Raw genomic sequence first — 19943 nt, forward strand, 5'->3', positions numbered from 1 at the left:
GATGACTGATTACCCATTAACACAGCAGCACCACACAGGGAAGAAGTGATTGAGCAATTTGGGGCAAAACACAGATGTGAGCTCTTACTTTCGTTTTTGGTTGCATTCTGTTTGATATGTTTTCTTCTTTTTAGGATTCTGTCTGGTGACATTTTTACATTACTTATTAATCTAAGAGTGGCCTCATAAAAGCTGCTCCAAAGCTTATAAATTAAAATCTATTAGGACACTCAACTGCACTGCCATGAGCCAGCTTTGGGCAACTAATGCAATTTCAAATCTCACAATCTCTTTAGCACTTTTCGTATTATTCACCATTTCCCAAACCAAATTGCACCCCAACACTTCTGTTGTTTTGATGCTTAATTACCCAGAATTATTACTAAATGACTAAGACTGTCTCTGTGCCAATGTTTTGGGGTTTAAAACTGTGTGTAGTGCTCATGTGCACTTGTATTTGTGTGTTGGTGCACCTGCTCGCTCAGGTTTGGGCATGCAAGCGTGCATGTGAATGAAACATTTTAGGAGCTTAAAAGATCATTATGGGGATTATGGAGGTTTAACAGGGACCCCCACCTCCACACTCAACCCTTCTCCCCTTCCCCGTCCTCCCTCCTCCTACGAGGAGCTCAGTCCTCTCAGCTGACTCGGCTTTGTTCAACGTTGTGAAGGAGTTTCCAAAATGCTTTTATAACTGCTCACACACCATCAGAAAACAAGAGAAACACAGGACGATGCTGCAAAAACAGACAGAAGGCCAAAGAATAGCAGCAAACATGAACATTTTATAACTCGAGATTGAAAACTCTTTCATGTGGATTATACTGTGTTATTTATTTTTGCATTTTTCTCTGGATTACGTTGATGGATGTCCAACAAAGGATTCTACTGTGCTGCAGGGCTGAAGGCCGTAAGCTCACTACACCTCAGTGGAAGTTTGCTGTCGGAGCAGAAAGTGAACAATGTTAATAAAACTCCAGAAAACATCTGTAACATTGCCTCATGTAGAAACGTCTCTCTTCACGATGTCACCACTGATGTATTTATCACAACATCAGGCTCTTTGAGAAGAGGAGCACTGAGAGAGTGACAGCCGACTAAAGATGTCTGACCTCAGCCAAGTTGCGGTGTACTCAGACTCTTCAGATATTTATAAGGTGAGTGAGGATGATGAGTCGGATGATGGTGGTTAATAAAGGTGGTGTGTTGTGGGAAAGGTCACAGAGTTGGAACAGCTGGCTTAATTTTGACTATAATTATTCTTCATTTCAAGCCTTGTGGACCCTGCCATGCCATTTTATTTGTGTATAGCTCACAGACATTGTCTTGCATTGTATAATTCTGTGCTGTGGACTGGGTGTTTCTGTTTTTTGCTTGGAAATCTACATGTGTCTCTCATTTCTGCATTGTCACTGTGAATGTTAACAGTGCTGTATGGGTTATTAATAAAGCAAGACTATGTAATATTTGCAGTGCAGCAGCTACTGTGGCCACAAGCAGCAATTACATGATGATAGCACATTGAATATCCCAAGATTCTCTTCAGTCAGTTGCTTTAAAGCTGCTGTAGTAGATATTTGTCAATAAAAAGACTACTTGTAGTGACTGACCTGCAGAAAATTACCACCTGAGTCTGCAGCCCCCCCCTGGCTTTATGGAGCTTTATTGATTTTCAGCTCATTGCCTATCTGTCCGGCTCTCAACTTCAGAGTTTTGGTTCACTCTCATTGCTCTCATAGCCCTTTTTCACCAAAGTAGCCTCGATACTTGAACTGATTCCGTCCAGGATTCTTGGAACATTTGTGCTAGAGCAAACCTGCTACGTTTCAACTGGTTTTAAGGGGAACCAATCAGTGATACGTCATCAACGGATTTCGTTTCACAATGCACAACAGAAGTGTAACGTGAGGGTCTGATGTGCGGTGGTTGGGTCACTCTTGTTGGGAGTACACAGCAGGATGGAGATGGACATTCTCTTAAGCAGCACTTTACTATTCTCCACACTTTTTGTAACCGCTTATCTTCTTGAGGGTTGGAGGGGGGCTGGAGCCTATCCCAGTTGACACTGGGTGAGAGGCAGGGTACACCCTGGACAGGTCGCCAGACTATCACAGGGCTGACACATAGAGACAGACAACCATTCACACTCACATTCACACCTATGGATGATTTAGAGTCACCAGTTAACCTGCATGTCTTTGGACTGTGGGAGGAAGCTGGAGCACCTGGAGAAAACCCACGCTGACACAGGGAGAACATGCAGACTCCACTGGATTGAACCAGGAACCCTCTTGGTGTGAGGCGACAGTGCCGCCCTTTGAAACAACAGTTGAAAACAAAAATGTGTGAATAGTTAACTGTGTCATAGTTTGAGATTCAGGTCAAGGAATACCTGCTGTTTTTTGGTCCTAACAAATAAACTTTTTGGCCTCCTTAACAATTTATATTTGGTTCCTTCAAATGATTCAAAATTAGGTTTGCAAACCAAAATGGAACCTGTTCTTTGTTGGTGGAAAAGAAGTATTGTGGCATAATTTTTCAGCAGCAGCAGCAGTGATGTGTTCACAACTTGCTCCTGCTACGAAATGCCATCATTAGAATGAGAGCGGGTGAAATTGGACTATCAACACATAACAACGTTAACAAGCTGAGTAAGAATGTCTGCTGAACAGCGATGTCTAACTTAAGCTAACAGCAGCAACCTTAAGCCTCTGGTCATACCAGACCTGAGCGCATTCAAGTGAGTGTTCTTTTTCTGCCTATAAATTAAACTTTGTATTTGATAAAGTATGAGTATAATATCTGTTCTTCCAAAACGTAAATAGTCTTGCGTTGAAACAAGCGCTTGCACAAATCTGTATGTCTTTTTTTCCTTTTATTGATTGATGAATGACATTTCCACATCTTTCTGTCATGCTTTGCACAGAATGTGTTCTGCAACCCTGCCTTTGAGCTGGAGGGGGAGCGGGAGGAAAGAGTGGAGGGATTCAGGACGTCCTCATCCACCCCTGAGCCAATCAAACCACCGGCAGCTAGTGAGTCAGCCAATCAGCCTGCAGCTTTCTGTGACTAAATCTGAACTGCATTAGAGTGCGTATGTGTGCTGGATTAGTAACATTATTGCATCACTTAAACACTTTAAGTCCAGTTCTCTCGAAGAATAGTAAAGCAGTGTGTTAAACATGGTTGTTATGGTTCACTGTAGCCAAGGATTAAAGGGGCATTTCACGTATTTTACACATCAAAGGATGAGTTCAGCGGTCATGGTAAGCCCTACTTAGCCTGTGAAAATGTTACAATATCTTCTGTGGCTCTGGAGGAGCTTTCTTAAAAATAATGATAATGTGTCAGTGATGTCATTAGGGTTATCTCAGCTCAGGCTGGGAGACTAAAAGGAAATCTAAAAGAAAGCCTGTATTAGAAACTGGAGGTGTAGAGTTTTTAAAGACGTGGGTGTTTAGCAGGCAGGGAGAGGTTATCAAAGACGCTACCAAGTTGTATTATGGGAAATGTGGGGTCCTGTGTTTTCGTGTTTGACCCATACTAAGGACTAAAAGTTTCTTGGCTTCTGCTGCTTTGATTTTAATAAGTCTTTTCTCAGTCTGTGTCTCACAAGTCCAACAACTTTATGGAAGGGCAACCATTTAACCGGCCAGGCAAAGTCCAGTAGTTTATTTTTGTTGTTGTTGAATTAACACTTCATGCAGTGCCATTTTATAGCAAAGAAGGTGTTGAACTAAAGGAAGGGTAACAGAGAATAACATGTCGAAAATACTGAAATAAACCATAAAGTTAAAGTCATGAACTTACATGAACTAGCAAAAAAGACCCTCACTGTCCTCTTACAATCCCCAGTGTTTATGTGTATCCATGCTCTGTTGTTCAGGTCTACGCTGGGGTCTGTTTGGGGTGTGTGCGATGCGTCTGCGGGGTCCAGGTTGTGGCTGGGGTGTGGTGGTGGTCTCTGCTGCTGCCCTGCTCCTGTTAGCAGCCATCGGACTGGCGCTGGCCCTCATCCTCACACGTGAGTTGCTGCTGCACCTCAGATCAGTCATCACACTGAAAAAGAAACACCTGAAACTGATTTAAATCCTGGGTGTTTTCTGTCACTGATTTAGAGATGAAAGGCCAGGCTGTGGAGGATCAGTTGTTGTCTACCAGCCCTCCAGACCGGCTGAACGCAGGAGACGGTGGTTCCCCTACTTTACCCACAATTTCTACCAACAGAAGCCAACATGGAAGTACAGCAGCACCACAGCCTGCTAGGATCCCACCATCTGAAACACGTAAGAGATTCAAGCTGAATGGACGTTTGTGTTCCAATATTATACAAATCATGCAAAGTCAATTTCATGTCCATCCTCACCCAATAAAAATGCTAACTCTTCTTTATCTGGAGGCCCTTTCCTTTTTGCTTTCCCTCACAGGTTGTGGAGGGGTGTTGGCTGACTCAGAGGGCAGTTTCAGTTCTCCAAACCACCCTGGCTCCTACCTGCCCAACTTGCTGTGTGTGTGGGTGATCCGAGTGCCTCCCCCCTCCGTGGTCCAGATCCACATATCCTCTCTGGCTGTAGAGGGGCCGTCTCCCTGTCTGTTTGACTGGCTCGAGGTGCAGGAGCAGATAGAGCAGAGCTCTGTGGTCACCAGGTTGGCCAAACCCCAGCAGCTATCTCCACGAGTAAAATACTTAGCAGACACAACAGCGTAGTTTGTCGTCAGATGTCACTGTCATGCTGCAGTGTCAAGTGCTCTCTTTTAAAGCTTATATTTTTATTGTAGGAAGACCTTGAACTTTACACTCCACATTTATTGGTTGTTTGCAGATTTTGCAGTCACCGTCACTCTGGAGAGGAATAACAAAAACTATCTCACCTAGTGGCATACAGTAGTTAGAATGGAGTTAGGTCAAAACAGCTAAATTTCAATTTAGTTCTCTCTCCAAAGTAATGTTCAGGGTTCATGTCATTACCCTAAGGAGTCGGTAGATGGCACTAACGGTCTGTGAATAATAGCAGTACTGAAAGCATCTTGGAAAAAATTCAATACATGTGAATACTTTAAACTTTTGGCTTACTTGCATTCTTGGAAAGTGTTGTAACATGATTCATGAAATTCTAAAAATGTTACATAATTGCCTCACAAATCCTTTAGGGAATTCAGAGTACAAAGTTCAGACACTGGTGCCAACACCAAAGTGACATGGAGAAAAAAAAACAGAGAGTTTAAGATTATTTAAAGGTCTGTCCTTCTCTCCTGCAGGTTCTGCGGTAACGTAGCACCACCGACAGTCAACACAAACAGCAGCACGGTGTGGGTCACCTTCCATTCTGATAGCAGTATCGCAGGCAGCGGCTTCACCGCACAATACAAGGCCATACTGCCTGGACACAGTCAGTAGTGTGTGCATCTGCAAATACATAGACTGTTTCAATCATACTCATCTGCATTAATGTGCATGTATCTACTGTGTGTTTTCTCATCAGAGAGCTGCTCCAGAGAAGAGTTTATGTGTGACAGTGGTCGCTGCCTGCTGCCTGTGTCTGTGTGTGACGGTCATCCAAACTGTCATGACCAAACAGATGAGGCAAACTGCAGCCATAAACACAAAGGTGAGAGCATGGATGGATTACTGAAGGGGCCTAACGTGCACAGGCCCAGGAGCCTAAAGTGTCAGGGGCCCACCTGGCGTTCATCCTGCAACGTGTCACTCAAATTAACACGTACTGACCAGGAAGAGACTCAAAATGACAACGGAGATGCAAAGGAACAGCAAATAAACACAACGTTTACAACAAAAATGGGAAAGACAACCACAAAGGGATGAAAACAACCACAAGGAAGCACAAAATGGCAACAAAGATACACAAAAATACCAGATAAGAAACAAAATTACCTCAAAGAGACAGGAAATGACCTCAAAGAGACACAAAACAACCACAGAGAGACACAAAATGAAGACAAATATATACAAAAATATAAGGTAAGAAACCAAATTTCAACAAAGAGACAGGAAATAACCTCAAGGTGACACAAAACAACCACAGAGAGACACAAAATGGCAAAAAAGATACACAAAAATACCAGATAGGAAACCAAATTACCACAAAGAGACAGGAAATGACCTTAAAGAGACACAAAACAACCACAGAGAGACACAAAATAACCCATTGTCTCATAATCTGCCCAGTGATGAGAGCATGCAAACAAAGTTAAAAACAGAAACAGAAGTTAAACACACTTGAAAATGACCCAAGCATGAACTCATGGACATTGTCTCCACTCTGTTTGTTTCTCAGAATGTGGTGGGCAGAAGACGGGGCCGAATGGTTACCTGTCAAGTCCAAACCACCCCAGGCCTTACCCTCACCAGCAGGTACACCCTGAACCACTTCAGACTGTCAAACACACTCCACACCAGCAGTTACAGAACTGTGTGTCTTATGAACTAATCTGGTGTTTGTCTGTTTCCCATCAGCTGTGCATATGGTACATATCTGTTGAGGAGGGTCACGTCATCACGCTGAGCTTCAAGAACTTCAGCCTGGAGACTCAGGATGTGTGTGAGTTTGACTACGTGGAGGTGCACGACAGTGTCAACACCGGAGCTGGGAGAGTGCTGGGAAGGTGAGATGCTCCGCAGCCACCTGGACAGCGACTGTAGCCTCAGTTATCATTTCCTTGTTCACAACCTGTGTGAGGAGGGTAAATAAGGGTGGATGTGCGTCCTCATATTACCACAGTGTTATCAGGAACAGCTTTTGTTTCCTCTGTGTTTGTCTCAGGTTTTGTGGCACCACTGTCCCTCCAGACCTGACCTCCTCTGGCCCCCACATGACTGTGGTGTTTGTGGCTGATGAGGGAGTGGCCGACAGCGGCTTCAACGCCACGTACCAGGCTGTGTCCGTACTGGGCAGTGAGTTCTAGTTTTTCTAAAGAAAGAAAAATTCATATTAAACCAAAGGGTGACTGGTGCTTTCACTATTTCCCTTGCTCTGAGACGTCTTTCATATTTTCCCCTCTTCGTTTGCTCCTTTCCTTCCTCCTTATGTCAAGAGATAAAGGGGAAGATCATGAGTTTCCAAGACGTTCATGTAAGAGCTCAGCAAACATGTTTTTATCTTGATTTAAAGGGACGTGTGGTCCGCGCCAGTTTGCCTGCAGCACAGGCGAGTGCCTTCACCAGCAGTGGCTGTGTGACGGATGGAACGACTGCCCTGACGGAGCAGATGAGCAGGGCTGTGGCAACTCCACCTACCCTCCCTTCAGTGAGTACCTGTTATCTCTGACCTTGATCACAGTCACAGTGGGTTTTGTTTTCAGAGCTGGATTTTAGCCCTTGAAAAGATTATGTACAGAATGATTTGTCACCAGCAAAAAAAAAAACATTAAGGCGCCATTGACTGTATCATAATTTTCTTGTGTTCTGGTTCTCTGTGTGCCAAGTATTAGACTACATAAAGTAAAATACTGAAAAGTTAAAATGGGAATCCTCTCCTTACACCCTCAGCTTCATCGTGTGAGCTCATAGAGGTAGAGATGTGTCAAGGCCTCAGCTACAACCTCACCTCATTCCCAAACATCTGGCTGTCCATTGCTGATCAGAGAGAAGCTGCCACACTCCTGCGACAGTACCGGGTAAAAGCTATGTTAATAATGTACCTAAATTACCATGATTTTCTTGTTGTTGCTGTGTAATCCTTCACCATTTTGTCATCCAGGTGCTGATGGAGCTGGCGTGCTTCGAGCCCTTACAGAGGCTGGTGTGCGGGATGTTCCTTCCCCAGTGCAGCCCTCAGGGTGGCGTCCTCCAGCCCTGCCGCTCGGTCTGCTCCTCTGCTGAGCAGCAATGCAGCCAAGCTCTGGATCTCTTCTCCTTCAGCTGGCCCTTCAACTGCCACCTCCTGCCCGACTCACAGGACCCCATGGAGTGCTCGCTGCCTTGATGCTTCAAGCTTGAAGCCTCAGTTGTGCTGTTAGCAACCGATGATCTCCACTCCACAGTTTTCAGATAACGTTTCACAGATTTTCAGCGGTGTTTAAGGACCGAAAGGCATTTTACAAAACTGAGGATTGCATTTCTGGACTCAAACCAGCAGGTCCACAGCATTCAAGAGTTGTAGAAAGGAGTTTGACTTGCATTACTACAGCGGTCATCACACACTACTGCCTGTACAGCTTTTAAGTGTGGGGCATACAGAAAATTGTGGCACAGTAGCTATATTAAGAGAAAAGCTTTAAAGTACATAAACGTAAAGGATGATTGTGATTAAGATACCAACACATTTTCAATCTTCCCCCAATAGAAACTGTTGTTCGCTGTCTTTTTGCACTATTTATTGCTTTGATGTCAAATCACGTGATAACAGATCTCACCTTTAACAAAAGAATGAATATAGAGAGAATAAAACAAACTTTATTGCCTTGTCAATGTTGATGTGCTTATATCATTTAAGTGTTTATAACAGTCCAGATTTGACCTAGTGCGAGATCAAATGACCTGAATCTGTTGATTGACACTGGAAACCATGATCTCTGTTAAAGCTGTGCTTTACTGAGCCCACATTATAAAATGTAACAAACACTCGTGTGAAACTGGAAAAGGAAAAGGTACATCAGTGACTGATCAACTTGTTGAAATCGATTTAATTGGTAACAGAACATTTCAAGTTTAATTGGAAAAGGATCTGAAAGCATCTGAAATTAAAGCGGTCCATAATATTTATATAGATATACATTAGCTACTGATAATGTTCAGGTAAGAATCAGGTATAATTAGGTGTGTTGGCACTGCTTTTTGATGTTGTTACTCCACATCAGATCTACAAAGACTGCCAACACCTGCTCTGTATCAGTGACATCATCACAGCTGGCCACCTTCTTTATACACACAGTCCGCTCAAGAGATTCACTATACACACACACGAGGCTCAGAAAGTGCACACAAGGAAAAATCCTTCTCCTGACAGGAAAGGAATTTTCCCTTCATAACTTGAGAGTACATGTATGAAAATATTAAGTATTCACACTTGATTCCTGACGAGAGTTTGCTACACAAAGCTTGATTGCACATTTGTCAAATCTTTGAGTCACATATGTGCTTTAGTACTAAGTGCACTGTAGATTGTAGAGAAACCATGATGGAGCTGCTACGAAGGGACAATGAGTTTCAGGGTATGGTCTAGGGCCACAGCTGTCAGGCCCCACACTCGATGCTTCCCGTTACAAAACACTGGGAGGGTGTAGCCGTACTTGTCGCCGACGCGGAAGTGTGTGTAGCCGCGGTTCTGAGGGTTGCACAGGTGGGACAAAGACAGGGTGAAAATCTCCTCCACCTGGGGAGGAAAACACTGGTTATAACTTTGGACCTGAACCGTAACCAACCAGAGAAGTGGAGTGTTTTAAAGTAAATGTTTTACTATCTATTGATTTGTATTTTTACTCTGATAGTTTAAAAAACAGAAGAGATTATTGAGAACAAATGAACAGATAATAAAAGCTGTATGCTGCTTTAAAACTGATTTGAAACAAAGTCACCCTGAGAGATCATCTGGTGACAGAACAATACTGTAAGTAGACTGACCATAATATACCTCTAGTGTTTATTAGGGCCTAATAGTCGACCAAACACTCAGGATTTCAGGTAAATCGGCTATGATACTGTGCTTGTAACAGTTGCATAGCAACCTCAGACACAACCTGCCGATGCACTCTTAAAAGCTGGCACAAGAAAGGCATCGTGTTTTCAAGGCAGTTAAAGACACAACATGTGTACGGCCCCTAATTTCCAGAGCTGGTACCTGTGGTTATTCTACAGGCTATTTAATAACATGTCAGGCAGGAAATCCAAACCACTGTGTTGCCCCACCCAAAATATGTAATTTAATAATTAAATTAATATCGTAAACATTGACTAGTCGACTAATGGACCTAAATGACAGCTATTAGTCAACTATGGAAATTCTTAGTCGGAGCCAGCTGTAATCTCAACAATGTTCATAAACAAAGTCCCAAGTTATTTACACACGTGAAAATCTGCCTCTCTCAAGAGGATATAAAACATAGAAGTGCTGAAAATAAATGAATATACCTCTCCAGGGTTTGGTTTGAAGGATAACTCCTCTATGGGGCCGAGGTTTGCCAGCACAGGAGCGACCAGCATCCCCGACTGGTGAAAAAGATGAAAGACACAAACAGTGTCAGAATCCAACACTAACACGTCAGTTGGTCAGATGGATTTGTTTGTAAATTAAAACATATATGACAGGCTAATCACAACGAAAGACTCCGTATAAACATATTTAAAACTGCCAAGGATTAAAATACACAAAAAAAGCCTTAGAGGTTATTTCCCTTGTGGTCCCCTATTGCAGAAGAAGATGGTAGACTTGATACAAAAGGGTCAAAATGGTCAAGTTCTGACATGATGATTAGTGTCTGTCTGTTTAAGTTACACAAAACACTTAACTTTTTTTCATTATTATCATGATAGATTCATCTGTGGCCTAACTTTATGACAAAACAAAGCCTGTATAGTAGTGGACATAAAAAAGAAGGTATTGTGGGCCTAATTAGGCTTAACTCGAGGCTAATGCTGGAACAATTGATCAACTTATCAAGTAAGCAGATGGCAGAAAATTAATCAAACCATTCAGATAATTAAATAAGCGTTTGAGTGATTTATCTCTGTTGTGTTATCGTACACAGAGTATTTTGGGGCTTTGGTTAGCTGGTCAGACTAAACAAGCAATTTCACCTTGAGCTCGTTAGTTGTGATGAGCATTATCTACAATTTCATTTGTTTTTTCAGCAGCACGGTACTGCAGTGGTTAGCGCTGTTGCCTCACAGCAAGAGGTTTCTTGATTTGAACCGGGATGGGGAGTTTGCATCTTGTCCCTGAGTCAGCGTGGATTTTCTCTGGGCTCTCCACCTTCCTTCCTCCACAGTCCAAAGATGTTGCATGATGCATGTTAGGTTAACAGGTGTAAATACGCTCGAAACGCATTGAGGACAGATTGTTATCTGATCTGCCAAACCACTTCTGAAGGTGGTCAGGGACGCACTGTGACCACATCGAACGCAAGCGTAAATCAAATGCGTCTCCAATCCACATGTAACATCTCTGTGGGGGAAAATACATAAGCAAGGTACGTCAGCTGGACAGAGGAAGAAGGAAGAAGACAACTACAACAACAACCCTCACTGGGTAGCGACTGCCAAGAAAAAGAAAACATGGATGATAGTAGAGGATGTAGTCACAGTGAGACGAAGTGTCTGCACTCCATTTGGTCCGACAAGGGGGTCCATACAATAACGCGACTTCACGGGCGGCTAACATCTTGTTGTTGTTGTTATTGCGGTGCACAGGATATGACGTTGTAGTCTGCTGCTGGAAATGTTTACAGATGAAGAAGAGGAGGATGTGACGTCAGCGGAAGGGAGCATGATCAGATAGCAAACGGATCTGGATGTGGACACCAGAGACACATTACTACCAGGTATAAATGTATGTGGGTAACAGCTATCCGATTGCAAACCAAATGCAAAAAAACGCATGATAGTCTGGTGATCTGTCTAGGGTGTACCACATCCCTCGCCCAGTATCAGCTGGGATAGGCTCCAGCCCCCTCACGACCCCTAACAGGATAAGCCGTTACGGAAAATGAATGAATGAACAGAGGGTTACTTTTAGTAATCGTTTACACAGTGAATGATTTGTTAAAAAAAAAAAAAACTTACAGATTTATTGCCAATAAAATAATTGTTACTTGCAGCACTATTTAAGACTTTTTAACCACTAATCAAAGCTAATGAAAATTAAATAAAGAAACAAAATTGCAATCCAAAGAAATGGATAAAAGAAAATAGCAGTTTTTCCAACAAGGTGCAATCAGTGGCACACCTTCACAGTTTTACAATACCCTCCATACATCAATAAACCATAACTCCATCTTGGCATTTTAAAATCAATTTAAAAAATTTAGAAGTGGTGTAATTTTACTCTTGACAGCACTTGCACTCACCCTGTCCCTGAGAGGCTTCAAGAGGCCCCAGACCTTCTCTGCTGCCACAGAAACACCCAGCTCCTCCCTGGCTTCCCTCAAAGCCGTCGCCACCACATCATCTCTGTCTGATGGATCACTCTTTCCTCCTGCAAAGCTGCAAATGACTGGAAGTGAGGACAGATACAGAACTCCTCATGACATTTTTTTTTTTTTATTTAGCTCCTAGCCTGCCACTTACCTGACATCTCCCTTGTGCCTGCCCTTCAGTGTGCTGGAGCGCAGGGTGAAGAGAAACGCTGGCTCCCCCTCAACAGAGCACAGCGAGACCAGGACTGATGCCCATCTCCCTTGGTTCTTTCCCTGGCTCTGAATTGCCCCCTTTTTCCCCTTGTCCACCTCGTACAGCTTCAAGTTGGGCCCCAGGCTCTGTCGACACCTGTTTTCATTCTCCAGGGATAGACAGTCTCTCCAGGCTTCTGCTATGCAAGGAGCAGCTTGATGAACTGCTCTGTTTATTTGAGAAAAGTTGCTTGAGTGTTGTTGTCTACTGTCAAAGTGGTTCGAAACACATGCTGTATGTGTCGATGAGCTGAAGGGTCTAACAAAGTACTGTCTGCAGTATAAATGGCTTTGAAGGTTACACCGAGTCTTATTAGTGAAACGGAGTGAAGGTTGGCAAACGTCCCAAGGCCTTTCCCAGGGCTGAAGGCAAGTTGTGTTGATTAAACAGTCCTGGTGAGGACTTGCAGCTTTGACGCTTAGACCTAAATCTTCCGCTACAGTGCATTTCCAAAAGTCAGACGCTCGTCTGGCCTTTGCAGTGGCAAAAACCTGAGCAGAGTGATGATGGCTGGACAAAATGACATTGGATGGGTGGTTTTGAAACTCTCTCCGTCTCAGGTTGTCACAGCCTGAGTTGGATGAAGACAGCTGTGTTGAACGGGATGCAGTCTCTGTAGACAATGACGAGCCCTCCTTACTTCCACAGATCCCCTCGTATCTCCTTTGCTTAACATCTCTTGAGCCCTGCCATCCAGCAGCAGTGTGTTTACAGAAAGCAGAGAGGTGGGATTCCCTCAACAGCAACAATGGCCTAGTGGGACAGGACCAAATCAGGACCTGGGGGGCCCTAAACATCCTGTAAAAGAAACAGAGAGCAGCAATGAGGCTCGTTTTGCTCATCAGACAAATACACCAGCATATGAGTGTATATTCAGTTTGGATTCTCTCAAAGCTCAGGTGAATGATAAATGTCACATTGCTCCACCTACAGGAGTGATCACGTCTAAATGAAAATGTTAGCGTCAATATCAGCTCAAAGCTGCTCGTATTTTAGCCAAACTTAAATTCTTTACACTCACAAAGTTTAGCTTTTTTGTCCCTAAGTTTCTCTATGCTAACTTCAGCTGCTGTCAAACTTTAAATTACTAGCTAACGTTACTGTGGCTAGCGAGCTAGCTTAGCTGTGTTTTGTTTGCTACGTTAACACATCTGTATATAATCGCAATACGTGAAGACATTAGCTTTTGGGGCTTTTCCACAGCCAACTGAAACTAACAAAAGCTGTTGCCACGATGTTCTTTTGCTCTGAGATCAGCTGTCGATGTGTACGCAAACTAACTAGCTTGCTAACATATTAGCATAAAACTAGCAAAAACAACGCCGGGCTAATGTAGCCCGATGCTAAACTTTAAATGCGGCGGATTAGAAAAAGCCGACACGCCCTACACAAAGTCAGTAAACATGCCAGTGACCCATTTTAATTTTGTAATATAGTTTGAGAGCGGAAAAAACTCACCTTGAAAGTTGAATCAACAGCTGCTGGCCTCTCGCCCAGCTAGCCGGCTTCCACTACTCAATATGGCGGGGGGCAGCTTCGTGCGCGTCAGTGTTGCCCTCACTGCGCTGCGGTGACGCCACTCACTTCCCCACACTCCCAGCAGCTCCTCAGCTTGTTGTATTTATTGTAAATAGCCTAAAGGGTGAAGGTAAAACATATTTTTTCTTTTATTATTTACTGATGAAACAATTCAGAACCTCATCCCTCATTGTTTGCAAATTTAGGCCCACATCACTGTCAGGTTACAGAGGTGAAAAACCAGCAGTCTGCCCAAACTGGACTCCACATTAACCAGGCCTTCACTAAAGCAGGTGATTATATTATAGGATTAATTTCTAGGGAGCCCTAACATGAACGTCTGGCTTTTTTTTCTTTTTTAATCTCAAGTTGCTATATTTATGATGCATACAATTTGGCAAACTGGGAAGCACCTATGACATAAGCGAAAGAAACTTCTCACCTCACCTGTTTTACCAGCCCCACCCGAGCCCAGGCTTCCTCAGTTCTTAAGCAGCATGAGTTTCATGTCAACTGGCATTTCAGCTTTGCCATCTTTGGGTGTCGTTGCTTTAACTTAAAACACTTTGGACCAATATTTGTAGTTCTGTTTCCTACTCAAACTAGGAACCTTGTGGTGACCTCCAAGAAATCCAGCTCATCCTCCTCCGTTCTACCCAGCACCACATGGCCTCAGCCTGGCCTGAAGAGGAGACCTTTGTGTGCTCAGTATGCCTGGACACACTGAAGGACCCGGCCACTCTACCCTGTGGACATTCATACTGCTTGGCTTGTATCCAGAGCCACTGGGACAAGAAAGACAGCAAGGGTGAGTGCAGCTGCCCCCAGTGTCGGCAGGTCTTCAAACCTCGACCCTCTCTGGCCAAGAGCACTTTGCTAGCGGAGGCGATGGAGAAACTGAGAACCAACAGCTTCAAGCAAAGCCCCTCCACAGCTGGCTCCTCTGCCCAGCCATCAATGCCTATCTACCTGGAGGTCCTACCGGATAGAGGGCCGCGACAGGGCAGCGTGTACCCTCAGCTTCCCACGGTGGAGCCCAGGCCCTGCCCTCAACACAACCGACCCCTGGACCTGTTTTGTCATGACGACAAGGAGTGTGTGTGTGAGGTGTGTTGCCAACATGGACACAAGGGACATCGTGTGCTTAAGCCAGAGGAAGAGAGGAAGGAGAGGCAGGTATGTAATGGACAAGGCAAATAAAGGGTGATGCTATTAGTGTGCTTATGTTTGTCTCTCGTGTTGGTCTTGGTGTTTAAGATGAGGTGCGGGGGAATCAAGAAGTGTGCTGTCAAGTGTAGCATTTTGAAGATGTAGCTGATAAAAAATTGTTTTTCCTGTGCATTCCTGTGTGGAAGTGCTTGTCTCTGAGGCCAAAATATTGTGTAACATCACAATGACTCATCCCAAAGTACAGGCTAGGTCCATTACTGTCTTACAGTGTGTATGGCCTCTTCTACACTAATCCATGGATGATGGTGTGTGTGTGTGTGTGTGTGTGTGTGTGTGTGTAGAAAGAGCTTGTTCAGATGCAGGCTGACATACAGAAGAGAATCCAGGAGACTGAGAGGAAGCTTGTGGAGCTCCCACATGCTGCCCGCCAACACAAGGTAAGTAGCAATCATGATTGCTTGCTGTACTGTGTCACCATTTCTGATATCTTGCTTGTTTATGACATACTAATATTCCTTTGTGCCCTCTTCTCTTCCTCTCTGTACACTCCCAGGCCTTGGTGCAGGCTCTAGAGCAAGAGAGCATGGATTTATTCTCAGAGCTAATCAAAAACGTGAATCAAACAGGCATCGAGGTCGGTGAGGCCCTCAGCATCCACGAGACCTCCTTAGGCAGCCAGGTCGAGGGGCAGATCCAGAATCTGGAGCAGGAGGTGGCATCGCTGCGCTGGAGGAGTGGGGAGCTGAACAGGCTGGCCGACATGCAGGACCACATCCGCTTCTTGAAGGTAAAAGAAGCCTAAGCATGAGGTTCACTATCGATACAATGCTGTTTTTGATTTTAACATATTGTGTCACTTATACTGAAGAATTTCCTCATCATGGAGCCGCTGGGTCAGACGGCTGCCACGGGAGAGTCGAGTCAGGAGGAAGCGGTGGTAGCCTCTGTCCGCGTAGTCATGAAAGAGCTACAACAGTCAATACAGGACGTCTGCAAAGCCAGCCTGGCTAAGATCGTCAGATTAGGTCAGTGTTCTTCTTCTCTTCTCTCCTCCTTGCCGTTCGTCTTCAGACATTAAAACATTCCTTTTCTTTATAGTGAATCCTGACGCTGTGGCTTCAGTGCCCAATGGTGCAGCAGCAGCAGGCACTACGGTAGCTGATAACAGTTGTCAGGCCACTGCAAAAAACACAGGTACAGTAACTTAAAATCCCTCAGTGGTACACAAGCACAGAATATGCTGAAGTTTGTTTGCCTGTTAAACTGTGGAAAAATGACACTTTAAGATGTGTTTCTCACAACTCCTCTGCTCTTTCCTGTAGTGTATGAGATGATAACAGACCCTCCACCTTTGCCACCTCCACGACCTCAAGGTACAGATGCTCCTGGACCTGAAAACATTTAAAAATGGTTGTTAGAAAGTGTCAGAGTTAATATTTTTCTTAGTCTATTTGTTTCTTCTCCCCATCAGGACATGAAGATTCATCCAAACGTCCTTCTTGTCAAGGTAAGAACAAAACAGCCTGTTACAGTAAACATGTTAGATGTCATGCAGTTGATATTTTATGTGGTTAACATTTTCCTTTGTTTCTTCTCTCTCCGTTTCTCTGGACATGAAGCTTCAGCCCCGCCTCCACCTTTCTCTCCTCCTCAACTTCAACCTCAACCTCGAGGTAAATACAAAAGCATCAGAAGCTGCTTGTACAAATCAATCAACTACTTAGAGGAAATGGAAAGTGGTGTAAATGACTTTGATCCCTGATTTGATATGTCATTTTTTGCCTCTTAGCACCTCCTGTAACAACAATGGGACTTGTTAATCCTGATCCAAAGACAAGAGAAGAACTGCTGAAATGTGAGTTCATCATAATCTATAATATATATAAACACAGAGTCAAAGCCTTCAGGGGGATCCAGAGTTCTTACTTAGATGCATCCTCTCCCCTCAGATCGCTTTGAACCCACCATGGACGCCAGAACGGTGTTTCGCCATGTGCAGCTGTCAGATGGCGATCGTAAGGCCACGATGCGGGCTGAGAACCTGAACCTACCAGACCATCCTGAACGCTTCCAGTTCTGGAGACAGGTTCTCTGCAGAGAGCCCCTAGGAGGGAGCCCTTACTACTGGGAGGTGGAGTGGACCGGCACAAAGGTGAATCATTAGACATCAGTGGGGAAACGGATGGTTTCGGATAGGCATGTGTTGCATACAAGACTTTTTTTTTCGTAAACTGAAATCACTCAACTGGACCACAAACTGAGACTTGTGAATTCAGGGTCTGTTCACTGTCATCCTGTTTGCCTAAAACAGAGGGTGACCACTTCACACCGCTGTCACAATAATCAGCAGTTTGTCCAACAAAAGCTGGACTCCAATATCTCTCCCTTTGCTAATCTTGGATGTCACAAATACTCAGTGTTTTTGGTTTTTACAGATTTTCACCAAAATATACTTAGGATTCAAATGAAACTATTCACTTTAAACAGATTTTAATCTTGATTTTATGTCCTCACGCGTCCAAAAATGTTGTATTTCCTGCTGCAAGAGGTCACTGGTTATTGTAGTTTACAATAAGACAGAGCCTCGTGTGATCAGGAGTCAAGCAATCCAGATTTGACCTTTTTTAATATTCAAAATAAACACTGATCTGCTTTTGTGGATTCTTATTTTTCATCACACTAGCAGCTTGGTTTAAGGGATGTTAGTGTCTGTAAATCACTCCATCCACTTAAGTCCAGCCTGAAATTTCACAACAACTGGGGTACAATGAAATTTGGTTCAGACACACATGGTATCTAAATGATAAATCCTGATAAAGTCACCTGACTTTTCCTCTAGCACCATCACAAAGTTCATATTTGTGGTTTTGAGTGAAATTACTCAACAACTATTTGATGAATTGTTATTAAATTAAATTAATTATGAAAATTAGAGATCCTTTAACTTTCCATCATCATTTTAAAACTGTAATTTGTCCAACACTAAAAATTCTACTTGAATAAATACCTGCAAAACTAAAGACATTTCCATCAGCCTGAGCTGTACTTTGTGTTTCGTGCTCAGTTAGCATGCTGACACTAAAACGACACTACATAACACCTGCTAAACATTAGCATCTTAGCATTGTTACTGTGAGCATACTGGCATGCTGACAATGGCTCATAGCAGCACTGTGTCTAAGTATAGCCTCACAGAGATGTTAGCATATCTGTAGTCTCTTAGTCATGTTGAATAAATGCCAATACTGAGCCCTGGGTATGAACTCTCAAAGACTTAGAAGACATGAGCTGTTGGATTTACATGTTACATTTAGGTACTGAAGATGAACTTTAACAGTCCTTCGCTGCCATTTGCAGCCACAGCGATTTGCTTCCTCTCCTAATCAAGTGTTTTCCTGTCCCACCATGCAGATCACCATCGGCGTGGCCTACAAGGAGATGGAGCGTAAGGGTTCTGATGACAACAGCCGTCTGGGCCACAACGCTCTGTCCTGGAGCTTGTACTGGTCCGGGACCGGCTTCTCCTTCTGGCACAACAGCCAGGAAAAATTGCTGGGTTCCCCCAAGGCCCGGCGGATTGGCGTCTATCTGGACCAGCATGCAGGGATTCTGGCTTTTTACCGCATCACCCACAACCAGGCTGAGCTCATCCACCGGCACCAGACCCAGTTCACTGGCCCACTGTACCCAGGGTTCAGGTTCTGGGGGGGTGTGGGGTCTACAGTGACTATTTGCAGGTTGGATTGAGTTGTTTATGAATTATAGGCTGTTGTTCTTTTTCATTTAACCGGTTAGTCTGGTTGGAAGCATGTGACACTTTCTTAATAAGGAAGCAAATGTGCTCAAGAGAAAAACATGTTCAAGAATGTCTGGTTTTCATGTTATTCTTTCTCCGCCAGCTTTTATTGGTGTGATGTCTTTGTAAGTGAATACAAGAGCAGCAAACACACATTTCATTTATACATCTTTATATTTTTGGGATGGATGTCAACATATCTTAAAGGAGCAGTATGTAAGATTTGAGCAGATGTGTTAGCATCTAGTGGTGAGGATTGCAGATTTTGAACAGCTAAAACTCCTGATGAGAACTCCTGTAGTGTTTATCATTCAGGAGGTTTTATATAATATTATATTCCCTTTCTGCCAATACATCTGCCCAAATCCTACACATTGATCCTTTAAAGCGTTGTTGATGGTTTGAGTAGACCTCAGTATGGTGTGACACGTACACAGGCCAATACACATTCTGTCCTGCTCATCTTATCTTTGATCTCCACTCTTAGGTAACCAGGATGCTTTTAACCCCTCCATTCTTAAGTTATCTGTAGCATCTCTCGTATTCCCACATGGATTTGTAACAGTTTGACCTTCATTGGCCTTTTGTCCTCCCGTTCCTTTCTCCTCACGTAGCTAAGACTGTTATTCATGTACCTGCAGTGCAGAGTCCTGATTGGTGTTCAATAAAAGATTTATTTTGCTTAACATTCTCACCTCCTCACTTGTTGCTTTCCTTGGTTTTTATGAGTCTTTTCTGTCTTGATCCAAACACTCTTCAGCATGGCCTCGCCTCAAGTAATTCAACACTATTCACAGGGGGACAATGAATCTCTCATTTTACATGTGGCGGCACAACAGCTTGTTGTGTCCCGCCCTCATTGAAACAGTTATGTTACGAACAAATTATGAAGTTATAATGAACACTGATAACATAGCTTCTGGGTGCAAAGTCTTGAATTTAATAATCTGCTGGTACTCAGAATAATCATGCAGTAGTGTTCAACATGTAATGGATTGATGTGATGGATGCAAATGTCAATCTCAGCTCACATTATGCCTCTTTCAAACAATAAAGCCAATAAAAAAAAAAGAGTATTTTCAGCACTGAACAGGCCTACCAGGCACATGGCCAGGG

At 43.6% G+C, this 19943-nt stretch overlaps 3 protein-coding genes across 5 annotated transcripts; 2 read left to right on the plus strand and 1 right to left on the minus strand.

Moving 5' to 3' along the window:
- The first annotated feature begins 1103 nt into the window (after positions 1-1103).
- Positions 1104-8254, plus strand: LOC125888503 (membrane frizzled-related protein). Its single transcript, XM_049575886.1, has 13 exons — positions 1104-1157; positions 2927-3035; positions 3887-4024; positions 4119-4286; positions 4428-4647; positions 5260-5390; positions 5484-5609; positions 6297-6373; positions 6476-6624; positions 6783-6913; positions 7131-7265; positions 7508-7635; positions 7719-8254. Exons 1-13 carry the CDS (start codon positions 1104-1106, stop codon positions 7941-7943), a joined length of 1791 nt encoding a protein of 596 aa, XP_049431843.1. The 3' UTR covers positions 7944-8254.
- Positions 8255-8393: 139 nt separating this feature from the next.
- Positions 8394-13977, minus strand: nudt8 (nudix (nucleoside diphosphate linked moiety X)-type motif 8). Of its 2 annotated transcripts, XM_049576612.1 has the most exons (5): positions 13802-13977; positions 12242-13141; positions 12022-12157; positions 10088-10165; positions 8394-9332 (listed from the first exon to the last, which is right to left on the minus strand). In XM_049576612.1, exons 2-5 carry the CDS (start codon positions 13138-13140, stop codon positions 9147-9149), a joined length of 1299 nt encoding a protein of 432 aa, XP_049432569.1. In that variant the 5' UTR covers position 13141; positions 13802-13977; the 3' UTR covers positions 8394-9146. The 2 variants fall into 2 exon arrangements, with proteins under 2 accessions (XP_049432569.1, XP_049432570.1); XM_049576613.1 differs by lacking the exon at positions 13802-13977 and having other exon boundaries at positions 12022-12167; positions 12242-12382.
- On the plus strand, positions 13180-19844 carry ftr86 (finTRIM family, member 86). Of its 2 annotated transcripts, XM_049576611.1 has the most exons (12): positions 13180-13242; positions 14468-15037; positions 15373-15468; positions 15585-15818; positions 15900-16056; positions 16130-16225; positions 16354-16404; positions 16503-16538; positions 16651-16704; positions 16821-16886; positions 16981-17183; positions 18443-19844. In XM_049576611.1, the coding sequence occupies exons 2-12, from the start codon at positions 14528-14530 to the stop codon at positions 18776-18778; spliced, it is 1839 nt and encodes a 612-aa protein (XP_049432568.1). In that variant the 5' UTR covers positions 13180-13242; positions 14468-14527; the 3' UTR covers positions 18779-19844. The 2 variants fall into 2 exon arrangements, with proteins under 2 accessions (XP_049432568.1, XP_049432567.1); XM_049576610.1 differs by lacking the exon at positions 13180-13242 and having other exon boundaries at positions 14177-15037.
- The last annotated feature ends 99 nt before the right edge of the window (positions 19845-19943 follow it).

This window comes from Epinephelus fuscoguttatus, linkage group LG5 (assembly GCF_011397635.1).
Source record: "Epinephelus fuscoguttatus linkage group LG5, E.fuscoguttatus.final_Chr_v1".
Taxonomy (NCBI): domain Eukaryota; kingdom Metazoa; phylum Chordata; class Actinopteri; order Perciformes; family Serranidae; genus Epinephelus; species Epinephelus fuscoguttatus.

What these genes read in the sequence shown, in the direction of transcription:
- LOC125888503 (XM_049575886.1), top strand. Translation starts at nt 1,104, where the DNA reads ATGTCTGACCTCAGCCAAGTTGCGGTGTACTCAGACTCTTCAGATATT. An exon ending in ACTCTTCAGATATTTATAAG is followed by an intron (nt 1,158 to 2,926) that starts GTGAGTGAGGAT and finishes TGCTTTGCACAG; the next exon opens with AATGTGTTCTGCAACCCTGC. An exon ending in CTCCACCTACCCTCCCTTCA is followed by an intron (nt 7,266 to 7,507) that starts GTGAGTACCTGT and finishes TTACACCCTCAG; the next exon opens with CTTCATCGTGTGAGCTCATA.
- nudt8 (XM_049576612.1), bottom strand. Translation starts at nt 13,140, where the DNA reads ATGTTTAGGGCCCCCCAGGTCCTGATTTGGTCCTGTCCCACTAGGCCA. An exon ending in AGGCACAAGGGAGATGTCAG is followed by an intron (nt 12,158 to 12,241) that starts GTAAGTGGCAGG and finishes AGTCATTTGCAG; the next exon opens with CTTTGCAGGAGGAAAGAGTG. An exon ending in TGAAGCCTCTCAGGGACAGG is followed by an intron (nt 10,166 to 12,021) that starts GTGAGTGCAAGT and finishes CTTTTTCACCAG; the next exon opens with TCGGGGATGCTGGTCGCTCC.
- ftr86 (XM_049576611.1), top strand. Translation starts at nt 14,528, where the DNA reads ATGGCCTCAGCCTGGCCTGAAGAGGAGACCTTTGTGTGCTCAGTATGC. An exon ending in GGCCACTGCAAAAAACACAG is followed by an intron (nt 16,226 to 16,353) that starts GTACAGTAACTT and finishes TCTTTCCTGTAG; the next exon opens with TGTATGAGATGATAACAGAC. An exon ending in CAAACGTCCTTCTTGTCAAG is followed by an intron (nt 16,539 to 16,650) that starts GTAAGAACAAAA and finishes CTGGACATGAAG; the next exon opens with CTTCAGCCCCGCCTCCACCT.